General features: G+C 49.9%; 1 protein-coding gene across 2 annotated transcripts in view; it reads right to left on the reverse strand.

The window, feature by feature from the left end:
- LOC122395238 (myocardin-related transcription factor B-like) overlaps window positions 1–22,057 on the reverse strand; it is a 256,970-nt gene that overhangs the window by 2,200 nt on the left and 232,713 nt on the right. For both annotated transcript variants that reach the window (XM_043392667.1, XM_043392666.1), the window contains exons 5-12: window positions 9,260–9,325; window positions 4,729–5,025; window positions 4,021–4,400; window positions 3,350–3,634; window positions 2,159–2,299; window positions 1,481–1,664; window positions 867–1,166; window positions 153–775 (exon numbers count right to left, since the gene is read on the reverse strand). In XM_043392667.1, coding sequence (XP_043248602.1) covers window positions 153–775; window positions 867–1,166; window positions 1,481–1,664; window positions 2,159–2,299; window positions 3,350–3,634; window positions 4,021–4,400; window positions 4,729–5,025; window positions 9,260–9,325 — 2,276 coding nt within the window. The remainder of the gene's footprint in view (window positions 1–152; window positions 776–866; window positions 1,167–1,480; window positions 1,665–2,158; window positions 2,300–3,349; window positions 3,635–4,020; window positions 4,401–4,728; window positions 5,026–9,259; window positions 9,326–22,057) is intronic.

Here is a 22,057-nt window from a genome sequence, read left to right on the forward strand (position 1 = left end):
CGATGATGGAATATTTAGACCCTCTTAGAGAAGAACTTTGGTCGAGAGAAGTCGCTTATGTCTTTTATGTACTTTGTGTCAAATAGTTTATCGTAATATTAAATAATATAATTTATCTTGCAACGTACGCTTCCAATTAAAGATATACTCACTTTGAGGAGTTTTGCAGCTTCGTCGTACTGAGGGGGCGGTGGCTTGCCCTCCTCGGACGCGGCCGTCTGCTGCTGATGGTGCTGTTGGTGTTGGTGTTGCTGCTGCTGGGCCTGCGCCTGCGCCACCAGAGCGCCGAGCAACGAACCGTTCAGCTTCGCGGGCTTGGCCAGGTTCAGAACGATCGCCGTGGGTATCTGAACGGTGGCGCTGTTCTTGGCCTGATTCTTCTTGTTGTTGATCGCCGTCAGAGTCGAGGAATCGAGAATGGCGGTGGCGTTGTTCGGCTGCGCCTGCAGGAACGCGGCGAGGCTGGCCTTTGCGTTCAGCTGCTGGAACGCGGCGTGTTGTTGCTGCGTCTGCTGCTGGGACTGTTGTTGGCTCTGCTGCTGCTGCTGCTGCTGGTGCTGCTGCTGTTGCTGTTGCAAGTGTTGCAGCTGTTGCAGGTGCAGCGCCAGCTGCTGTTGTTGCATCTTGTTCTGTATGTGTTGCTGGAGCACCAGTTTCTCGGCGTGAACGGTGGTCGGCTGAGTCTGGCGGATCTGCTGCAGCTGTTGCTGGGACTTGTACAGTTCACGCTGCAGCTCCTCTATCCGTTTTCTTTGCTCTTTGATGATGTCGTCCCCTGAAACGCAGAGTTTAATACAGGTACTGATATAGATATTTCATTGCAGGACGAAACATTGGGAGTTGTTCTCGACTGAGACGAAGGATACCTGGCGGGCTCGATGGATCGTCGTGTTCGCTGCCATGAGGTGAATCCATTCGAGGACTGTTGGGTTCGTCCTTAATGGCGGATCCCGGGCTTTTGGCATGCGAGCTCGACTCGTCGGATGTCACCGGACCCGGTGTGTCCATCAATATGTGGCCCATGTGTGTCACGTGAGGTCCATTCGAGCTAGACATCGAGTTCCCGCTAGACAATTCCGTGAACGGCTTTAATCTCTCGATCAGCTGTGGCTTGGAGCCAGACACCGGTAAGTTTCGACGTTTCAGTTCCACTTTGAGATCGCTTACTGAAATGGCAAAGTTTATCCACGGTCAATCGCTGACATTGTTAAAGCGTTTTCGTTCCTATCCTGTCGTGGATCTTTGCTTGGTAATTAACCACCCTTGCATTGTAAAATCGTGTCGCAAACTCGATAGAAATAGGTGGTACTCGTAATAAAACAAATTACATTTTGACTTTTGGACGACGAAGACAGGAATTTGTTTCGCGATAGAGAAATTTAGCGCCTGACTATGGCATACGCTCACGGTTGTTTAAACTGCAAGACAAAGGGTTAATTTCTGTCGACGAGCAGTTCGAAACTGTACTTTGGAAGTGTACCTTTCATCTCCTCCAGCTTGCCCAAAGGCCTCAACGGAGGTTGCTCCGAGGGGTTGTTCGAGGAATTCGATGGTGCAGGGCTCGGCGCGTTCGCGCTGCTTCCGCTGATACTTCCGGCGTCGCTGGCGGCACTGCTGGTAAGCGACAATGGCTTCTGTGCCGCTGGGAGAATGATCTGAGGATACTGTTCAAATTACGAACGCGTTAATTCCGCGTAACAGACCTCGTAGCTCGACTTTGAACTTGGACGATTAATTCTAAAGATAGTTTGTTAGAAATAAGAGTTCATAAATGACAGCAAGCAGTGGTCTTTCAAAACAAAAGAAAAAATTTAGGTAGATCTAGGTTCTTTCTTTCTTTCATTACGTTTTAGTCTTTTTAAAATAAGTTTTACTGAAATATTTCTCCGGCAAGGCCTCTTATTACCAACTGCTAATGTTAATAATCGACATTAAATTCGCAAGAGCAAAACAATCGCTGTTTTTGACATTTAGACGTAACACCGTAATCGTTATGCAAATTGTCGGGAGAAAGTAACTCGTTAACGAGACACGTCCGGCTAGAGATTCGCTCGGTTCGGTCGAGTGTTGCTAACGACCGCGGAAAGTGGAGTCGATATTGATATTTCTATTTGCCTAACGGTTACTTTCCTCGACTCGGATCGAAGGTATGTCGTACCTTGTGCTGCCATTCGAGCTGCCACTGAAGGAAGAGCTGCTGCTGTTGGAGGAGCAGCTCGTAGCTGGTCTCGCCGGGCGGTGCCGAGCCGAGGCCGGAAGTCGTCGACGACACCGACGTCTTCTGCGCGTTTGGCGGGCCCTGGCGACAGACATTGTCCGGTATTAATCATTGTTGGCGGCCACAGAGGGGCTTGGCGTTCCTTGATCCTGGCGGTGACCAATACTAATCGGTACCCGGGGATTTACAGTTCCAGGCGCGATTCTGTGCGTAGATATTTCGCGGATCGGTAGGGAAATTTTGCGTCGCGTTAGTTCTAAAGAACCTAGGAAGATTTCTTCCAACGTAAACTGGAGTAAGCGTAAGAGTGTTAGGATATATTAGGTGCGAAGAAATAAAAGTTCCCTAAGTTTCGATGGTTCCACGGAGGTGAAAAGTTCAGTCCGGAGGCAAAAACTAAGGCAGAAATCGAGTTAGCGGGTAGAGAACGGTGGACGTAGGAGAGGCAGCGGCGCGAGTGATAAATGATACATCAAGATGTTTTCTGCGCCCTCATTTGCACGCCCATTCCCGGCTCGCTTTCACGCCGGCCACGCCATATCCCGAATGTTTCGGGAGCGTGGCCTGGGCCCTGGCACCTATCCCGGGCTTTGCCTCCCCCTGGACCCCCGTTCGATCCGCTCCGCCGTCGCTCCCTGACTTCCACGCTCTTAGGTGCAATTAGCGCTCGAATTACTCAGAGCTAACGAGGTGGGCCCCGGGCCCTTCGAGAGATCGCGAGAGTTAATCACCCGATACGATCTCCTTCCGAGGCTTCTCTCTCCCTTCGACGAGGATCGTGGCCGAGCGAGAGACCGCTTCTTCGCGGGCTACCGGGGCCAGAGATTTACCGACCGTCCGTGCCCGTTTTTACTTTGCTTTTACTTCTTCTGCGATTCCTCTTTCTCCGCCACGGCCTTATTCTCTCCCCCCATCTCCCCCCTTTCAGCCCTTCTCGTGCGCTTTCTTTTCGCCGCTTTGTCTTTTTTACCGTCGAGGCGAGCTCCACTTGCCTCTTCGTCCACCCTCGTTCACGCCTAAACCTTATTTTTTCTCGAAGAAATTTCGCTGGATATCGAACGATTTCCGGAAATTCGTCACGTGGGAGGACGACTGGGTGAGTCCATCGTTAAAACGGGACGCGTAGCTTACCTTGTACTCGTGAAACTTGATGGTGCGCGTTTTGGGTTGGCTCTTGGTCTTGGACTTCTTCCTGTTCTTATCCTTGCCCGGCGCGTCGCTTCTCTGACACGTGGACGCGGCTATCGGGCTGGGTTGCGGTCTCGGGGTGATGGCGGCCGGCGGTGGTGCCGGGGGCGACGCTATCGAGATATTGGAAAGGGGACTCAGGCTGGACGTCGTCGAACCCAAGGACATCGGACTCGGCGCCGGCGCCAGTGGAAGGAGGGTCGTCGATGGACCGTTCGTCTGACTCGCCTGTTAACAGAGATCGTTGCTTTTTTCACCACGGAATCCTCGATTAATCGGCCCACATCGCCGGTCACCAATTTATGACCGGCACTTAACGTCCAACGTAAATCTATTTTTGCGGTCAGTTCGGTAGTTTCTTTCGCGTCCGACAGCTTACAAACTTACCGTCGGCGTTTCTCCGTTATTATCATCGAACATCCTACGACTTTTGCATAATGCGCCCGATCGACGAACTATTCGCTCCACAGATTCAGTAACTTTCGTTACCGATCGTACAAACGGAGGAATAGTTGATAGATCAAAGAAGGCTGTTAATTGTAACTTCGAGTATAGAATCCAGGACTTAGAAAATGTTGGCAAGGTACTCAAAGAGACCGTATAAATCTAGATACCTGCGTGGAGGCATGTTGCTGACTGTGTTGAACCTGCTGCTGGGACTGCTGCTGGTGATGCTGCTGTTGCTGCTGCGAGCCGACGACGGTGTTGCAGAGCTCCGCGAACGTTTGTATCGTCGGTTCGTTCGCGGCTTGCTGGAAGACCGGCGACGTGGACGAGACGACCACGGCGCCGCCGGTCGTCGGAATACTAAGGGACACGGTAACGATTCCCGCTGAGGCAGCCGCTGTCTCCAGAACGTCCGATCGGGACTCCAGCTGCGGCGAGGGCGCACCTTCGGAACTCTGGGAGTCATCCTCGAAGGTGATGTAGTGGTCGGGGTGCTGGGGTTTCGTTACTTGGCCCTCGCAGGTGGCCTTGAAGGGAATGTGGCCCTCTGAAACGAACGATTAGGAAACATTCGAACCAAAAAACCATCCAGCATTGCGCGTCTTCTACATTATTTTATTACTGTGTTTAACCCTTTGCACTCTGAGACTTTTCTTCGATCCACTACTAACTCAAGCACACTTTCTTACGAAATAGATTGTCCTATATAATCACTTTAAAACAATAATATCGTTCTGTTCCCTTAGAGGGAGAATTCTTTGATGGATGTCTATTTAGTGGGACAGCCGAGTGCAAAGGGTTAAATTGTGGTTTCAATTTTATTTTTTATTGTGTTTGCAGAGGCCTGGGTCAGGCATAGATGCACCAATGCTTACCTTTGACCGCCCTTTCGATGGGCTCCTCCGTGTGGAGAATATTCTTCTGGATGAGCTCGAGAGGCCCAGGTCGATGACTGAGCTGATCGTTGAGCTGGTCGGCTAGCCTGGCCTTCTTCAGCATGCGCTGCCTCTCGGCCAGGCTCGGGTCCACGTGACCCACATCCTCGAGGATATGCTGCCTGACCAGCTCCTCCCGGCCCGGTCTCTGCTGGATCTTCGCCTTCAACAGATCGCCGGTTTTCGCCCGTTCCAGCTGCTTCCGTTGCTCGTGGAACGCTGGCGGCGTCTTCAACGCTGAAACGGTGAGAATTCTTTTACTTCTCGATCCACGAAACTCGTTTACAATTCAACCCACTGCTCCGTCTTACGAGATATTCCATAAAATGCAAATTTCTACTATTTTAAACCTGAAACGTATGGTTTTGATTGTATCTCGATCCGCCATAAAAGCTCGGAACACCGTCTTTCGCGGACTACATTATTTAAACGACGTTGAACGGAACGTACTTTCATCAGAAGTCGGCAAAGGGCCGGATCTAATAAAAGAACGCCCGAATGAAAAAGCACTTCTGAAGCTTTTAGGGTGTCCTCCGACGCATACTGCACGCATCAATTTCAGGGATGATGGCCCTCAAAGGTCTCCCACCCCGGCGCGTGGCGCCATTTTGGTGTCAACGTCAAACGGCTCCTGTTCTCTCTCTGTCTATCTCCGCCGTGCATTCCACAACACCATTAAGACCCCGAATAAATGATCCCCGAATCGTTTTCTCTACGCCGCGCCACTATTTCCGGACAGAGGCGGCCGCTTCGTTCCACGGAATAAAAGGTTCGAACCACCTACGGTGCACCAGACGCGGCAACGGAAACGTGGAAACCGTCGCCTCTCACGCGCCTAATAAATTCCGGGTTACTTTAATTTCGACCGAGACCACGTATGTAACTCTCGTTTTCCACCGTCCATGTACGGTTGCCGTACATAAATGTATTTTAATTTTGCAACGCACGGCACGAACAGTTCGTTAAGGAAAGTTTCGATCGCGAGCGTGCGGATTTTGAAATTCTTTGTTAATATTTCGTTCGACGAGCTTCGTCTCGGAAGAAATTTTCCCGCGGCGAGCGGCGCGCGCGATTCTAAAATTAAACGAGCGACTCGATTCAATTAGGCTTCCTTTCCAACGTCCCTTCGGCGATTTCGCTTTTGTCTCACCCACGCGCGTCTGGTTGGGCGAAACGCGTATCCGTCATTGTATCGACTGCATCGGTGAGCGCGTGTGTTTCGCGCTAGCCAGCTGTGACCCAATTGTCTAGTTTCTATCGAAACTCGCATAAATCACTGGCTCGCGATGGACGCGCGTCCACCGGTCCCCGGTTGTTCCAACGTCGAACGATCATAAAAATAAATGATGCCTATATCCAGCTTGGAAAACCGCGGATTTCGTACGACGTATTCATCGACGAGGCGTTCCGACGCTTCTCGATATTCGAGTTTCTCGAATTCGGTGGCAATTACGGGGGCCTCGAAAGTGTTTCGTGTTTCATGCAAACCGGGAATACTTCGATCCGTTTCGGTGAAAGCGAGCCGCGCACACCGTTACGCATCGTTTTTCCATTTTCCATACACGGGAATTTCCAACGTTACCTCCGCTTTCGTACGAACTCGCCCGGAACCGTTGCAAAACCGCTATATTACCGTGGGATATTCCGTTCTTCGAGCGTTTAAAATTCGCCGGTGGATAAATTTCTTTTGGGGTTACGCCTTATCCGTCGTAACTCGTCCTTTCACCCTGCTTAGTATGGTTCTTTCAGCGTAAACTCGTTTCTTTTTGTCCGTCGAGGCGAAGTCGTTAGGTAAATACCCGAGTAAATTGTTCCGATTTATTTTACGATTCTGCTCGCGCATAATGGGAAGTTTCGTTGACTAGAAAAATATGGACTCGTCGAGGATATTTTCTTGGAGTGTAGCAGGCACGAGGAAAGGATTTCAAGGTGGTCCATCGAACTTCGTTATTTCCAACATAAACAGCCCCCGTCGAAACGAATTGCCCAATCAGAGGGAAACTGGTTAATCTTCCAATCGCAACGACAGCGGCCCAACGATAAAAACAATCGTATTTCATGGCGAGTCGTTGCGTTCCGATTGTCCGTCTCGAAGAAGACGGGGGCCCCGATGGCGGCGCGGAGGACCCACGGTCAGCCGCAAAAGACCCTCGCGACTCCCCTAAATCATTCGCAATCGGAGAGACTGCGGCGAGTCGTAACCGTGGAATCGCAATTTTCGATTTACGATCCATCGAATCGCGATGGTCGCGGGCTCGAAACCAAAGCGGCGCGCGCCATCGGACTCGTTAGTTCGCGGCGATAAACGTCGCGGTTCGTTGGAACAGGATCAAGTTTTCGCGAATAAAACGGTCGGGTCCGGCGGTTTACAAGCGGCGACTGATAGGAGAGCGAAAATATGTTTCGACTATTTATACGGGCGACCGAAGACCAAAGGCTTCGTTGCACGCGGTGGAAATATTTTATTTTTTAAATCACGATCGGTTGTCGAGCCCACGGGGAACAGCTACGCGTCTCTGTTTTTCTCGGTCCACCAGTGTCTTGTTAAGCGGCGGATTTAGCTCCTCTTTATGCTCCCAGCGTCTCTTTGTGTCCGCGCGTTAGCTTCTTTGCGATATTCATTCGGGAACCGCGTGGGCGAATCGCATTGTATAATAAGGCGGCGCACAGTCCGGGAAATCTCGACGCTTATGCAACCGTTTCCGCGCGAACCAGCCCCGCGAGCTCGAGGAGGACGAGCGGGCACAACGAGGCAGCTGTCGGCCGTTCAATTTGCGCATTGTTCGGGTTTCGGGGCCTTCGCGCGGAAACGATACACTTTGTGCACCAGCGTCCGTGTAAATTTATTTCTCGGATCGTTTACCACGATCGAATCGGTCGTAAATAGCCCACGGTAACCGGGGAGTAAATTAATCTGTGGCGTTGCTTTCCATGCTCGCCACCAGAGGCGTCGCGCTCTCACAAGCGCTCGATCGACTTCCCAATATCCCAGTCGTCCAAGGCAGGGCCTGCTAGAAAGCCTTACTCCTTTTCTTTTCTGTCCTCCTACGAATTTCTTGAGTTCCCAACCCTCAGCCAGCCACAAATTGTTAACCTCGGAAGACGTCGCGTCCTTTTATCTCGATTTATTTCCTTTAATCGCGCGAACAACACTTTTCGAGGATCGAGATCCAGTTCAAATAGCTTCAAACGCGATTGGACGCTTCTACCAGCGGCTACCTGGAGAAATAACCCGCTAAAAAGAAAGTCTAGCTTGGAAAATCTTGGTCCACCGTTTGTTAAAATTCGCAACCCGGGGGGAGACGAAATTAATCGCTCGCTGTAAACAGATTTACAACGTCATCGCGAGCCGTTTCGGCGAAAAAACCATTACCACCGGCTCCGTGCGCGATATCTTCGGGGTCCAGGAAGCCGTAAATGAATGAATCTCGCCGAACGAAAGAAATCGAGCGTAGTATTTCCGTCGAGCGACGGACGGATCCAGGGCACGCAACATTACGAAGAACGCATCTAAACTTCGTAGATTCTCGACGTGGAATCGTTAGACGCGTCGAGTTATCGGTTTATCGAGAAATGAAAGTTTAAGACGTTTAATTGGATCGTTGGATAGTTCTATGGCGATGTCGGATCATTGTATTATTGACTTATCGAACTAACTCGCGAGACTGTAAGCTCGTTCGATTGTCAATTCATCGGATTATTCCGTTCATCCATTGGCGGATTCGATTATCAAATCTGTCTCCATAGACTGCTCCGTTAATAGGATTGTCGCGATAATTCGCTTACCGGCTACCGAAGTTCGAACTATACAGAAATTTCGTTTAAAAACTTTCGATAAAATGTAAGAAAGACTTGGTGTCCATCGATTGCGCTCGATCGACCACCGTTGGTTTCGGATCGAGATGCGGGGATTCCTGGAAAGGGTTCGACGAGAGAACACCCAGAATCCCACCAAAAAGATGTTACACGATATTATCGCGCAATTAGCCGCCGTACACGAGAGTACGTCAATTTAAGGTACTTTAGGAAGCTGCTCGTGTCCCAGTTGCTTCCTTTCACGTTGTCGACCGCGCCATCGTGGGTAATCGCGAGGTAATTAAGTTGTAAGTGGATTAATCGACCGTGACCGCGGAAAAAACAGTCGTTCGTCGACCAACTCTAACTGGAGCCTCCCGATAGCTCACAGAATAAAGTCGTCCTGACGACTGAACGGTCCAGGACCTCCCCACATCGATTTTATAAACACTGTAAACCGAAAAATCGATGGACATTTTCTTTTTCACTTGCCAGGAATATTTTAAACGACATAATTCTTCGTAGAAGTAAAAAGCAGGTCGATCGCGGAGCATTTTACGTTTGTTTTTACGTTCCTTCGTGCGTTGATCCTCGCGTAAGACGGATTCTCGGATAGAGTTCTCGCAACGTTTCCGATAAAAAGTCGAGAAATTTTTAGCACAGCGTGGATACTTACGTGGCATGATGCCTTGCGCAACCAGCTGATTGATGGGTCGCCTCAGCATAAGCTTCACCTTCAACGCTGCAACAGAGAAAAGAACGTTTCCTTTACAATTCGTTCCCCTTATTGACAATACACGTTAACCATTCCACAACGTTGTTACACGATCGTACAATGTATAATTTCAAGCTTGTCTCAGGGATCGGAGAGCTCATTCCTGCATTCGATTAATGGGAAATTGCACGAAACTTTTCGACGCAGGTTTTGCAGAAGTGTACAAAACATGCAACACTTTGACTGTTCATTCGAGTCGTTTCGTATTTAAGATTAGTCAGCCCCGAGGTTGAGAACGAGCCGCGTAAAAAGTGGTGAAAATGAAACATTTGATCGCGCCGAAGGATCTACAGTCCCCACGAGCAAAAGCGCCGACCACCGTCGTCGATCACGGTCTATAATTATTAAACGGAGCACATTTTGTGCAACGCAGCCCCGAAATAGAATTTTCGCGCGAATCGGTGGGTTTTCCTGGAGCCGTCGCGCCGACAGCCGACGGATCTCACGTTTTAGGCTGATCAAAGTCGATCGTTGCGGGGTTGTTGCGCGCCCCTCGTCGCGGAGGACTTTCTCGGTAGGCCGATATTTTCTTTCCGCATGCCGAATAAGCTGTTCCATATGGCGCGACTCCGGTGGGGTCCCGGCCGACGAGGGAGAACTACAAAAAAGAAATCGTGGGTTTCACGGAGGGGGAGGGAGGGGAAAATAAGCACGTCGACCCCTTCTTTCCCTCGTTAATTGGACCACCGCGCACGAGCGAGCGACGATGGCAATTTTGGGGGCCCCGATAATTAAAGAGCGCGCGCGCCACTCGTGGCCACATAAATTACGTCGGATAGGTGTGTGCCCCGAGAAGCGTCGCGCACAGATTGGCCAGGTGTAACGGGATTTGCGTACCGTATCGTAGCTACTCTGCGCGCTGCTATCTGCATTTCGCTCCGGGACGGCTGCTTGGTAACTTCGAAGTGTCAGGACGATCGACCAAAACTTTGCGTAAGATAGATTACTTTACTGCCACGCAACTCCCCCAATCGTGACACTTCCATATCTTTCTTTCTTAATTTTTAAGACATTATTTAATATTTACGTTTCGAGCCTCGAGTTCAAAGTCCTCCGCCGACGAAACGAACCGTCCTGGTTTCGACGGACCCCTCCCGCGTGACGTTACGGTTTCCTGGAATCCCGGCGAGTACGGTGATTCCCAATTAAGAGGCCCCGATCGTGATTCGGGGATCGAGGAGGAGTCAGACTCGCGTGGTTCGTTCGCAGATCAAAGGTCGACGTGGAGCGCGCGGGGGCCCCCGCGGTCGTCCCGGCGCGGCGGATCGCGGGCCCAGCTACAAATTAACACACAAAGGGCCCCCGGTTATAAATACGCGGAGGACGCGCGGGCCAGATTGCATAAATTGCCGGCACAAGGGGAACGAAACCGCGGTCCCCCACGGCCGCGCAATCTGAATTCAAAGCAGCCGTGTCCCGGAGAAAAATGTCTACCCTTTCGGTTTATTGGCCGCGGAGTCGGGGGCCTCGCTGCTGCCGGGGGGATCCCTAGCGGCCAGTTTTTTCGTCGATCGAGAGCGAATGCGGCTCCGCGATGTACTCTTGCCGGAATAATCGACCGTTTACGGTCGCCTCGCGGCTCCTTCCTTTTTTCTGTACGGATTCGTCGGCGCTACGGCGCGCTAGAACGAATTCCGCGCCGCTCGCCGCTGGCGGAAAGCGTTCATTTTGTCATCGCGAATGGTATCCACTACTCATTACTCTCCAGACCAAAAAGAAAGTACATATAATGTACGTATCGACAGCAAACATATTTCTCCCCAATTGCGCCACGATCCTCGATCTTGTATCTCCGCCAGAAATCCGGCGTAATAAATATCGCCTCCGTTAGCTGTCCACGCGCGAGATCGCGCATTCTCGGACTCCCTGATTAACTAATCAACGACAACGTCCGCGGCGCGTGCAAAAATGTATAGCCGCGGAATGGCGGTAATTAAGGCGCAACGGAACAACGCGAAGCGGCCAAGGAAACGTAAAAAAAAACAATCATCCGAGGAATAACCGCACGAATCGCGATAATCCTATCGCCTAACGAGCATTCCTGATCGTATCCTCGCTATCGATCCTGACAATCACGCGCGGAACGCGCGTAACTATGCGCGCGATTGCATATTTCTCTTGGTGGCCGAGAAATTCACGGAGCGGCCGTTCCGCGCGAGCGCATTCCTCGGGGCTATCCCTTCCGACTAGGTGGATTTCGCCAAAAAATTGCCCACCTGCTTCTCGATCGGTCCGCCATACTCTGAAAATGGGAAGAAACGGATGCACAGTGTTCGAGAAAATAAAACACCTTCCATATGTATGTTGAGAATTATTTAACTGCAACGAAGAGCAAGATGTGAATAATTGCGGGGATCGGCAGATCGGCTAGAAGAAAAAAGGTGCACGCGTCAGGAGGAACTGGGACAGAGAGTATCATGGTCCACAGAAGACAAATGGTAACGACCAAAATGGCTACTAGACGCAAGTGCCAAAATACACAGCGCCAAATACTGAGCCAACGTTTCTTGTATCGTTATATGGGCACAGTTGTTACTAATTCGGTGTCGCGTTTCATCTTCCGTAATTACACGAGGTATCCAGGACCGCGTGTTTCTCTCGTGTCTCTTAATTAGCCTGTGAAACACTCAACATTGAAAAATCGACGTAACGTGTGGATTTGTTCACTTTAATGTACGAAATTTAAAGTTTTGCAAGTATACCGAAACTTGAACCCAATGTGAAATCTCGAGGTGCACATCGTGTCTTCGTGCTCGGTTGCAAAAATGCAATTTCGTCGAGGATCGAACGGTTAACGAGGTCCTAATTAGCGTCGCGAGGCATCTGCGATGTAAATAGCAAGCACTGAAGTTTACGGGAAAGTGCAGCACCACGCCCTCGAGGGACGGTCGAAAAGTCGATGAAATATCGCGAGGGGTCATCGGATGTCAGAAAGCAAAGGGTAGGCAATGCCTCGAAGAAGACGGACGTTAACGAGCAGATGGACGAGGCGGAGGTGGACGGGCAGCGAACGATATCCTGGACGAAACGGCAGGACAGCTCTCCTCGGTGTCACGGTGCACGTGCATAGTTGTCCCATGTACCCGGTGGGCCGACAGCTCGCGACTCGGTGGCTCGTGGCCGAGTGTCAGGGTGGCACGCGGATTCCAGCCATGTTTCGCATTTCTCCGAGATTTCATCGTTGCCCCGCGCGACCAAGAATGGCCGACTAACGGCGCTAGCCGTGATCGCAACCTTTTTACACCCTTTTCCGCAAGACAAATTTCCAATGAATCGCCATTTTGTCATTTTCCTCGCGGACCTCCAGGAACTCGAGGTCGCGCTTTTGTGTTCTGCGTTAGGGATACTTGCAACGGAGTAAATTCATCCGTGAAACGCTACGAAATTGATTCCATCCGTCCATTGATAGTCAATTCAAATAGAGAAACGTGAAATTTTTCGACTCGAATCGCTAATCTTGTACCCCGTTTCTTGCGTCGAATCTCCGTTAGGGATACTTGCCATTTTTTCTATTCCTTCGGATGGAGTTGACTCGAGTATTTGAAATTGTATGGAACAAAGTCTAGAAGACATGTCAGCGTGAAATCTGGTAGTTTTTATGGGATCGCGAGAAGGGAAACGAAAAAAGGGGCCGTTTTTTTATCGAAATTCGTGGCGCGGATGCCTCGAATGCCTGCGAACGTCTCTCGACCGTGTTAATTGCACGGCTCACGGGGGTTCGAGGATGGTCGAAGTTACGGGGGGGCTACACTCCGTAAGCATTTGCGCAATGCATAGAATGCAAATTCGCGCGCAGTGCATTCCTCGCGAGTGAATCCCCCCGGCTGCGCCGTTTACGCCACCACGGCTCGTCGATGGCGATCGTTCCGCCGGACGTAGTAAATAAACTCCTGGATATGCACTCACCCACAGACGAGATATACGAGTAGACATTACATCCAATGTATTTTTTTGACCCATTTTTCTGGGGCCCTAGTGCCCCACTACCATTTTCTTATCTTCCGCAACAAGGAATTTTTTTCTCGAAAATGGTTGGGATTTCGAGCGTATGTCTATTCACCAAAAATGTTTGTAATCGACCCCTGCAACCGGAAATAATTTTTTCAAAACGGTTTGAAATTCTTTATTTTCGACATTCCGATTCCACTGTTCCGTTTACCGTTTCTCTATTTATACGCGGATAATTTCCAACGCGAGACGAACGACAAGCGGCGTTTTTGAAATTGAAAACCGTAACGATCGCGTCCATGAAAGTCGCGGAGGCCAGAAACGACGCGTCCAAATAAGTCGTATCGGTCGAGGGAGGGGGGAGAAGATTACAATCATTAAGCGCGTCATTACCAGACGTAAATTAGAGTGGTTAAGAGTAATTACACGCGAGAGTCGGAGACCGACTGACGCAGCTGTCGATCGGAGTTAAACTTTCTGTCGGTAGAATTAATTCGAACTGTCATACGCTGTCTCTCGCTTCTGTTTTTTTTTTCTCCTACCCCGCGAGATTGCACAAACTGTTGCACATGTCGATACTCGACGTCTATGAAACTCGTTTTATCGGAACCGACGGTGCAGGGGGCTGACTTTTAACCGCTCGTATCGGCCAAAGCGATCGCGATCGTAAGAACGTCGACAGACATTTTAAACAGATGGGAGCCCGATTGTACAGGTTGCAACGTGGTTCAGACGCGTCGATCGTTTCTATTATTTACTGTATACAGTCGCTGTTAAGTTGTACGGTCAATATTATATATAATAAATATCTTTTGCAAATAGCTGGAAACACTTAAGAATTCTTTCGACGTTTCGAGAATCGATTCAACGCGAAAGGAGACCGTCTCTGCAGACTTCCTAGACGGAATCGCGCGGCGGTTCGAAGCCGTTTGAAGGCTGCAGTAGGAGGACGGTACGCAGTCCTTGCAGCGGACCGTTCACGAAGTTGTCGCTCGTTTTACGATATTCCGTCCCCTTGCACGGTCCTTACGCGCCCGTTTTACGACAGGCAACGTCAAATAAATCAAACCGCGCGGAATCCTAAGCGCGGCGTTAAAGTGTTAAGGAGTTCCGGAAGAGGTCGGAATTTCTACGGTGATCTCATAAATATCGCGGGGTTCGTGAAATCGTCGGCGCGCTCGGTCTCGTTTTGACCCCAATTTTCGTCCCCTTCCAGAACGATTCATCTTACAAATCGTCTCCGGTCGCGCTTACGTGACTTTTCGCGGGAACCGTGAAAAAGCTGGCTCTGGCCCCCCCACCCCCGGCCCGGAGACAGTTTTACGGGTCATCGAGACGATCACGGAACGCGGATCGAGTCTCTCTCGGAGCTTCTTAAGCTGTCGCGAAAGAATATTTCACGCGCGGAAAAGGTCATCGCGGAATTTAACGTTCCAATAATTTCCACGCCAGGCAAGCGGAGGAGGATTTTCGAGAAGATTCATCGAATGTTTAATCGGAGTTCCGCGAATTCCGTGAAACGCGTTCCGTTCGCGGAATTTCTAAAGCGATTTATTCGCATTTAATTACGCGCACAGACGATTAAGGCTGCTAGAAAAATGGAGCTTTGTTAAGTTGACTTCGATAGAATATTCTTCGTACAGCGTTCGAGAGAACATTTTTTAATTATTTTCTTTACCTGGCACACGATTTTCAGGCCTCTTCCTTTCTATAGATAACGGGCACTCCGATTTCCTTTCGTAGGAAACGTTGCATTGGTTTGAACAAAGAATTTTTTCGAAACTGTTCGATCGAACGGTGGCAGAAGTTTAGAGGATCGATCGAAAGAGGCCACCGTGCGTTTCCTGAGCGCCGCGTGACGGAAGCCGGAGCACCAGACGCGAGAAACAGAAAAGACGATCACGTGACCGGCGGCACAAGACACACTTAAGTCGGCCCGAATCGCGGGGGTGATCCAATAATACGGCAGCTTTGGGTATAAATAAAGCCTCTAGGCCCGGAGATCACGGGAGAAGTCTTGTCCCTTCCCTCGTCATAGTTTCTTCTATCTACCGTCGTTTTCCGTCGTTTCACACATCGCATTTCTTCCTCCTCCCTGCGTCCGTTTGCGTTTTACCGACCGCCACGCGGAAAATAGACGGTTCGTTCGAGAACGCGTCGCCCCGGAACACGGAATTCCTTCAATTTCTTTGATTTTAATTGCACCTTAAATTCTGAAACTTCAAACAACTTACCTGTGTCGGATTCAAAATATTTCCACTCGAATTTAAAAATCAAATGTTATAATAGAGGCAATCTATATATTTGATATTTATTATGGTACATTTGTACATCATTTAAAAAATTGTACTGTACCTTCTGACTCCTTTTCAGTATAGCTCAATTTTTAATTTTAATATTTAGTTTCATCTTTGTCTTTGATTTGAGTCTTGTCGTTGATATTGTGCAATGGATACACGTTGAACGTAAATTAAGGTGAAATGTTCTATTCAAACTATTATTATCATTGTCCCTTTTTACAAAACGAAGCGCGACCTATTCCAGAATAGAAACATCACCGTACGTCACATCCGAAAAAGCTTATGGCGGCCCGTAAACACCCACGATGCGTGCCAAAGAATGACGCACCATACGGCGTACCAATTTATCATCGGGACAGTTGGATGCGTTTTCGAAAACACTTCGTCTCGAGAACAGATTTCGTTAACCTGCGTTCGAGCCGGGAACAAGCTCGCGAAGACAATCGTCGTGTCTGATGAGCGAAGATGAAGAAAAGGCAAAAATAATCATCGAAACATCCGAACATTCAATATTCTTTTTTTTGGCGGTTAAAAAATTAAATCACTCGTTCGAAGATCCCTGAAAATTGTAAATAGCCAATTAGGCGACGTGCCTCGTTAGTCGTCGAAGCGGCCTCAGGAATAAGTCCGTCAAAATGGCGTTTCCATCTCGAGACCGTTTGTCAAAGTCAGTCGTAAGTCGACACGGCAGTAAAACAAAAATAATTTTGATTTATTCGTGGCCAACGTTTTCATAGATAACTAAAAGATGCGCCAGACAATAATCGCCTAATCCTAGAGCCCGAAAAAGAGAAAGGGAACGAAAAAAAAAAAAGAAACAGGTAATAATCTTGGCGCACGTGCGTCGTGTTTGAAGAGCCACTGGAGAGTTACGAGCGTCGTGAACGAGCCACGAGAAAATTGACTGCTCGTATCTCTCTCTCCCTCTCTCTTTCTCCTTCGCGTCTACCACGACGGAATATGATTTACGCGCCAATGAAAAATGAGAATAAAAACAGCGCCGTTTGTTTAGAAAATAATCGCGGGCTTCTGGCCCAAACGGAATCCCTGGACGCGTGTCCGGGGGAACAGGTGAACGTTTTCAAACCCAATTACGCGGCCCTTGTTTTTCCAAGGCGCTATTAATCGTGAACTCCTAACCGCCCAGCAACGTACACTCCTAATGTAGTAATAAATAACGCGCTAAACAAATATCGATATATTATGCGGCGGACGAGTCGATAAGTTTGTTTTCGAACCACTTTCGCTGGACGGTTCCTGCGATCGATGGATCGCTACGGTCGCGCGGTACATTTTTCTTATCTTTCACAAAATATTTAGCGACGATATGAAATTTTTCGTGCAAGATTTCTAAGTATCGATCGTTTTAATATATTCGCGACGACAAAATTCGTTTCCAGTGTCGCGAGTCGAAAATCAAAGCTGTCGTCACGAGCGGGTTAATTAGAATTCGTGGCGGCTCGTTGCGAATTTATCGGGCGACCGGCTGAATTTTTCAGAGGCGCATTTCCCGCCATTGTTCACTTAGAGAACGCGTACAAGCGCTTGCGTCAAACATTGGCTGGGTCCTTGCTCGGGGACTCGTCGATACAGGGTGTCTACGTTGGCACGAATCGTGCGTGAAAAAAATAAGTCAAAAATGCGTGACGACTTACTTAAACCTAGACTAGTGCTTCTTATGAAGGAAATTTTATGGAGGAAAGGAGGATCGTATTCGTTCTTCTATCATTGCTTTCTCTTGATCCAGGATCTTTCCTCATATATAGACATAATCTTGGATACTCAAAATCTGAAAATTAAATCTAAAACATTGGGTACTCTCTAGTGCTACGATGAAGACCAGTTGTCCAAGACTCAATAACCTTCTGAAAATGGATTTCCCAAAGGGGTGGTTCGTGATTTTCGTTTCGAGGAGGTTACAGAGCAGCCCAGTGGCTCGCTGAAGAATTCCAAGATTACTCAGCCACCGGTAATCTGTAGAAACGCGTATCCTGGACGAACAATTACAGGAACAAAGTAGGCGTGCGGTAAATCATCGTCCGTCAAAGCGAGATTGTATCGGGCGGCGGGTTCGCCGAAGGAACAGCTGGCCACCGATCAAATTCATCGCGGACAAATGTCGGTTGTCGTTGCTATTAGCGCGACAGAGAATCCTCGCGCGCCCCCTTATCACGGTACTCGACGTTCGCCGATAACAGGATAGACTCCGCGGCAATTAATCTTATTGTTAGCGGTGGCTAGGCTCGCCCACGTACGCCGCCACGGGTCCGTTGGTAAAGAGAACCGTGTCGGGCGTCTATAAGCGGCGATCTCGCGATATACGCGCGCACGATCGCTTTTATAAGCGAGGTGCGACGGTGTGCGGTGCACCTTTGTGTACATTACCGAGGTACACGAGCTTTAAACGCTGCGTTAGCACGCTCCGCCTACCGGCTACGCCTTCTAATCGATTCACGCACTTGTCTTTCGCAACTCTTCTCTCCTTCTTGCACGGCCGCCGCGGACTTTTCTCCGCTATCTCCCCCTTCTAGCACGGGAAAGTCATACCGTTCCGCCACGCTTTTTTTACCCGCGACGGTTCCACCCGGTTCCCTCGATCCCGCCGTAGTGGCAAAGCTTGTGCAAACCGAGCCCGGAGGAAGTCGAGTTCCATGGGAGATTCGCTGTCTGGATCGAAAATTCTTCTTGGGAGCTTTTATCGAATTTGTTTAGCTAGAAAAGAATCCAGGCGGGAATTGTATCCTCCCGAGACTCGAGGGGCAGACTCGGTTGGGAAAAAATGTCACCTCGGAGGAGGATCAATTCGCGTCTCGTAAATGCGTTGGGGGGCAACAGGAGCACGATAACGACACGTCGGTCGACGACGGTTTAATCGACCGGACGATTGAACGAGGGCCGCGTAGCGCGTGTTTTTCCCGAAAAAAGGGAGCAACGCGGTCGCAGGAACGATCGCGAAACATCTTTGCCCGTCGAAAAGAGGCAAAAAACGGGGCGAAAGATGGAAGTACGAAGAAGAGGGCGCTAGGCGTTCGAGTGGAAAGCAGGGAAGGGAGGGCGGAGGACACCCGGCGATTGATATAACGCCACGATTTGCGTAATATACGCCCGGTCGTAAAGCTCCCGGTGATTTATCCCGGTAAATAAATAGATTTCGGTGCTGTTAACCCCGTTTCCAGCGGCTCGGGACGCGACGGTGGGGCGGACACGCGCGGCGTGCAGCCCGCGGCATGCGTATCGTTTCGATACCAGCGCGCTAGCACGCGTGTGGTGCAACGTCCTGTGGGTCGTGGGAGGAGCGGAAAGAAACCGACGATGGATTAAAAATACTGGCGGCTGCGTGGAAAAAGGCGCGACCCGCGCGACACGAACGAACAGAGGAAAACAAAACAACGAGGAAGGAGGAATCGTGATATTTCAGAATTTCGGGGCCAGAATTTACGAGCGGCAGACGCCACGGCGATGACTCTTGCGCCACCGGATCCTCGGAAAAAATGCCGCGTCTCCCGCTTCATGCGTGCGCGCTCGGGATCATCGGACTCCCTCGATTCGACGCTCTTAATTGCCACGACGGCGAAACAACGAGATTAAGACGCGGCTTTTTCGAGAACCACCCCGCGAAACGCCCCTCGGCGGAGGGGAGGACGACAGCCACGGTGACGTTTATGCGTTTGTTTACGAACGATCGTCCCGGTAATTGGCCGCTTTGTAGGCGATGCTTTTGGGGCCTTTACTGCCTCCGGCCAGGAAGTAGGTTACGGAACGCTCTTCTCGGAAGGACGATCTTTTATTGGACCCCTTATGCAAATGCACGGCGTTTTTTATGTGTCGTCGGTTCTAACGGAACACCGATAGGACGCTTCTGGTGTTGTCGCGACTCGGACGTTGACCGAGAGACCCCCACAGAGTCGACATAGTTCGAGATTTCGTCTATGGACACCGTTTCGAGTCGCTGTTAATCCCTTCCCGTACTTTAACGAGCCCGACTCGCGATGAGGATTTTGGCCCAAACATAAATATCACGATCGTCATTGAGGTTCAGTTCCTATCAGTACGCTACAAGAGTCGGTCACGATTCTTATAACCTCTGTTATAAAGCACTTTAGCATCAGTCTAGTCCCGGATTTCGAGCTAAATTGACACGGGAAGGGGTTAATAATAATATCGTGTTCTTGATAATATCTCTGGGAATGTTTGCGTAGAATCCTTCGAACGTAGAAGTTTAAGAATACTCGAGACACGCCATTTTGGCTCTGGCGTAGTGACTTTTGACACGATTCGCTCGAGAGTCGTCGTCTAAGCGTGGCCGAATAATCGCCGGGAGTCAGAGCTAACCCCGGGTTACCTGTGTTATGGTAATTACTACACGTGTAAGCTGGTCTCTCTCGACGTCGAGTTCGGTCCGGCTCATTGGCATTGTTTCAAGCGCGTATTGTGGTTTCGGACTATCGTGCCGGTAAATCAACGTTTTTACGCGGCACGCACCTGCCATTATCGGGCCGTGTCCGCACCGGGCGAAAGTTGGCCCCGAACGCATATTAATCGGCGAGTCACGCGAAACGAATCGACGGAAAGCTTCGTGTACCTATATGTTACCGCGACGGCGAACAAATGCCGCGACCACGGCCAGACGGTTTTCACTTCTGTAATTAGCCGATTATCGCGCTCGCGACCGGTTCTCACCCCTTCCGCGTTCGACTCCGCGACAATCGTTCAAATCGCCGCGTTTAATTAGGGCTACGTTCGCTCACGAAGGACGACGGGTCCGACCGGTGATCGGAATCGCCGCGATCGTGTCGTCGGTATTTTAAGGGGACATTCTGCCGTGCCAATTTTAACAAATTCATGCTTTCTTATACCCGGGGATGTCGCAAACGTACCCCTAAAATTCTTCATCGCGATTCGACACCTTGTTGCTGAACTTTCTTTGTATTGGCTTGGAATTGTCTGAGTAGGTCGAGTAAATAATGTGGAATTTTCTTCTTTACGTTTTGAGACTCTTGCAATATTAACCCTTTGCACTCGGAGACCTTCGATCACCTAATAGATTGTAATGCTTGCTTATGTGCATCCAAATTCGTTACTGGATGTCCCCACAGAGGGGATAAAACGTTAGTAATAAACACTAGAACGCAAATTATGACGATGATCTCGTAATGATCCTCGAAAAAGAGAATGACCACATATTTTAGGGATAACTAAAAATACATACGTTCGACGATAGTCGTTCGAACGATCCGAAGAGGCGTTTTATTTTTAACCAAAGGGTCGTTCGGGGAAAACAACGTAAAAATGACAAGGAGAATAGGAAAAACAACAATACGACCCAAATACTCGAATCACGATTTTATCCTACGCCCTAAACCAGTGAATCACTCCCGCGAAAACGGGGACGATCTTGTTTACTCCGTCTCGATCTCTCGCAGCCCAGACTACCGGCATCGAGGCAGCGATCGTTTCCTTCGTCCCGTCTCTGAATCATCGTCCGTAAAAAGGCAGGAAAATAAAATAAAAATGGCAACCCGAGGAGCCTCGAATTTCTACATATATTTCGCGGTTACGTCAAACCCGGGAGAGCGGTTCCTTTAATTATACGAGAGGCTTCCACCGTAGCCGGGGAAAACACGATTCATAAAAGCGCCTTTGTATGCATCGTGGTACACCCACGTGCCTACTTAAACCTCACCGCCGCCCCTCGCCTCTCCGCGAACAACAACGTGGATGCTGGTATCCCTCCAGGTGAAACTGTTTCCTGTGTCGTAAGCCGCGTCTCTCGCTCCTCAGAAGCGTCTCTCCTCACTTTCCCGCTCCCCCTCCTCTCTGTTTTTGTTCTCCCCGCCCCTCTCGTTGGTCCGTGCAGCATCTTCGTTCCGTCTCCGCGGCGAATACATAATTTATACATATTGCGTCTCGGTATTTCATGCCTCGTTGCAGTAAATCGTCTTTCCTTTCGCCTTTCTCCCGCGCGCGGTTGAGCAACAATTTCCTCCCTCTCGCCTCGATAAGGGCGGCGCGCCATTTTGGTGCTTTCCTCGTTTTCCACCGGGTACACCTCGATCATTCCCGCTTTATCGCGTTCCGTGATCGTTTTCCCTTGCGACACGCGCGCGCCCGTAGAAACGATTTCTCTCGCTCTCGTCCTCCTCCTGTTCTCCGCTTCTGCTCCCCCCAGTCCTCCTCTTCAGCATCGGCGTCTTCTTTCTCTCGCGGCGCGGTAATATATCTGACTCGGCGTGGGCGGCCCACGTGGGTTTGACAGCTAAGCCTACGGAAACTGGTTACACCCACAACCGTGCAGGTCGTGCAGCTCACGGCGTCGGGAAGAGGCACACGCCAGGTAGGCGCGCGAGCAACAGCTTTGCTCGCCTCTCGTTGATGCGACCGATCTTCCATCGACGGGGACACGTGGCCATCCCGAGCCACGCCACGTGACCGCTTTTAACGAGTTTATACT

This window comes from Colletes gigas, unplaced genomic scaffold, assembly GCF_013123115.1.
Source record: "Colletes gigas isolate AHSC1104 unplaced genomic scaffold, ASM1312311v1 Colletes_gigas_Sc00005, whole genome shotgun sequence".
Taxonomy (NCBI): Eukaryota; Metazoa; Arthropoda; class Insecta; order Hymenoptera; family Colletidae; genus Colletes; species Colletes gigas.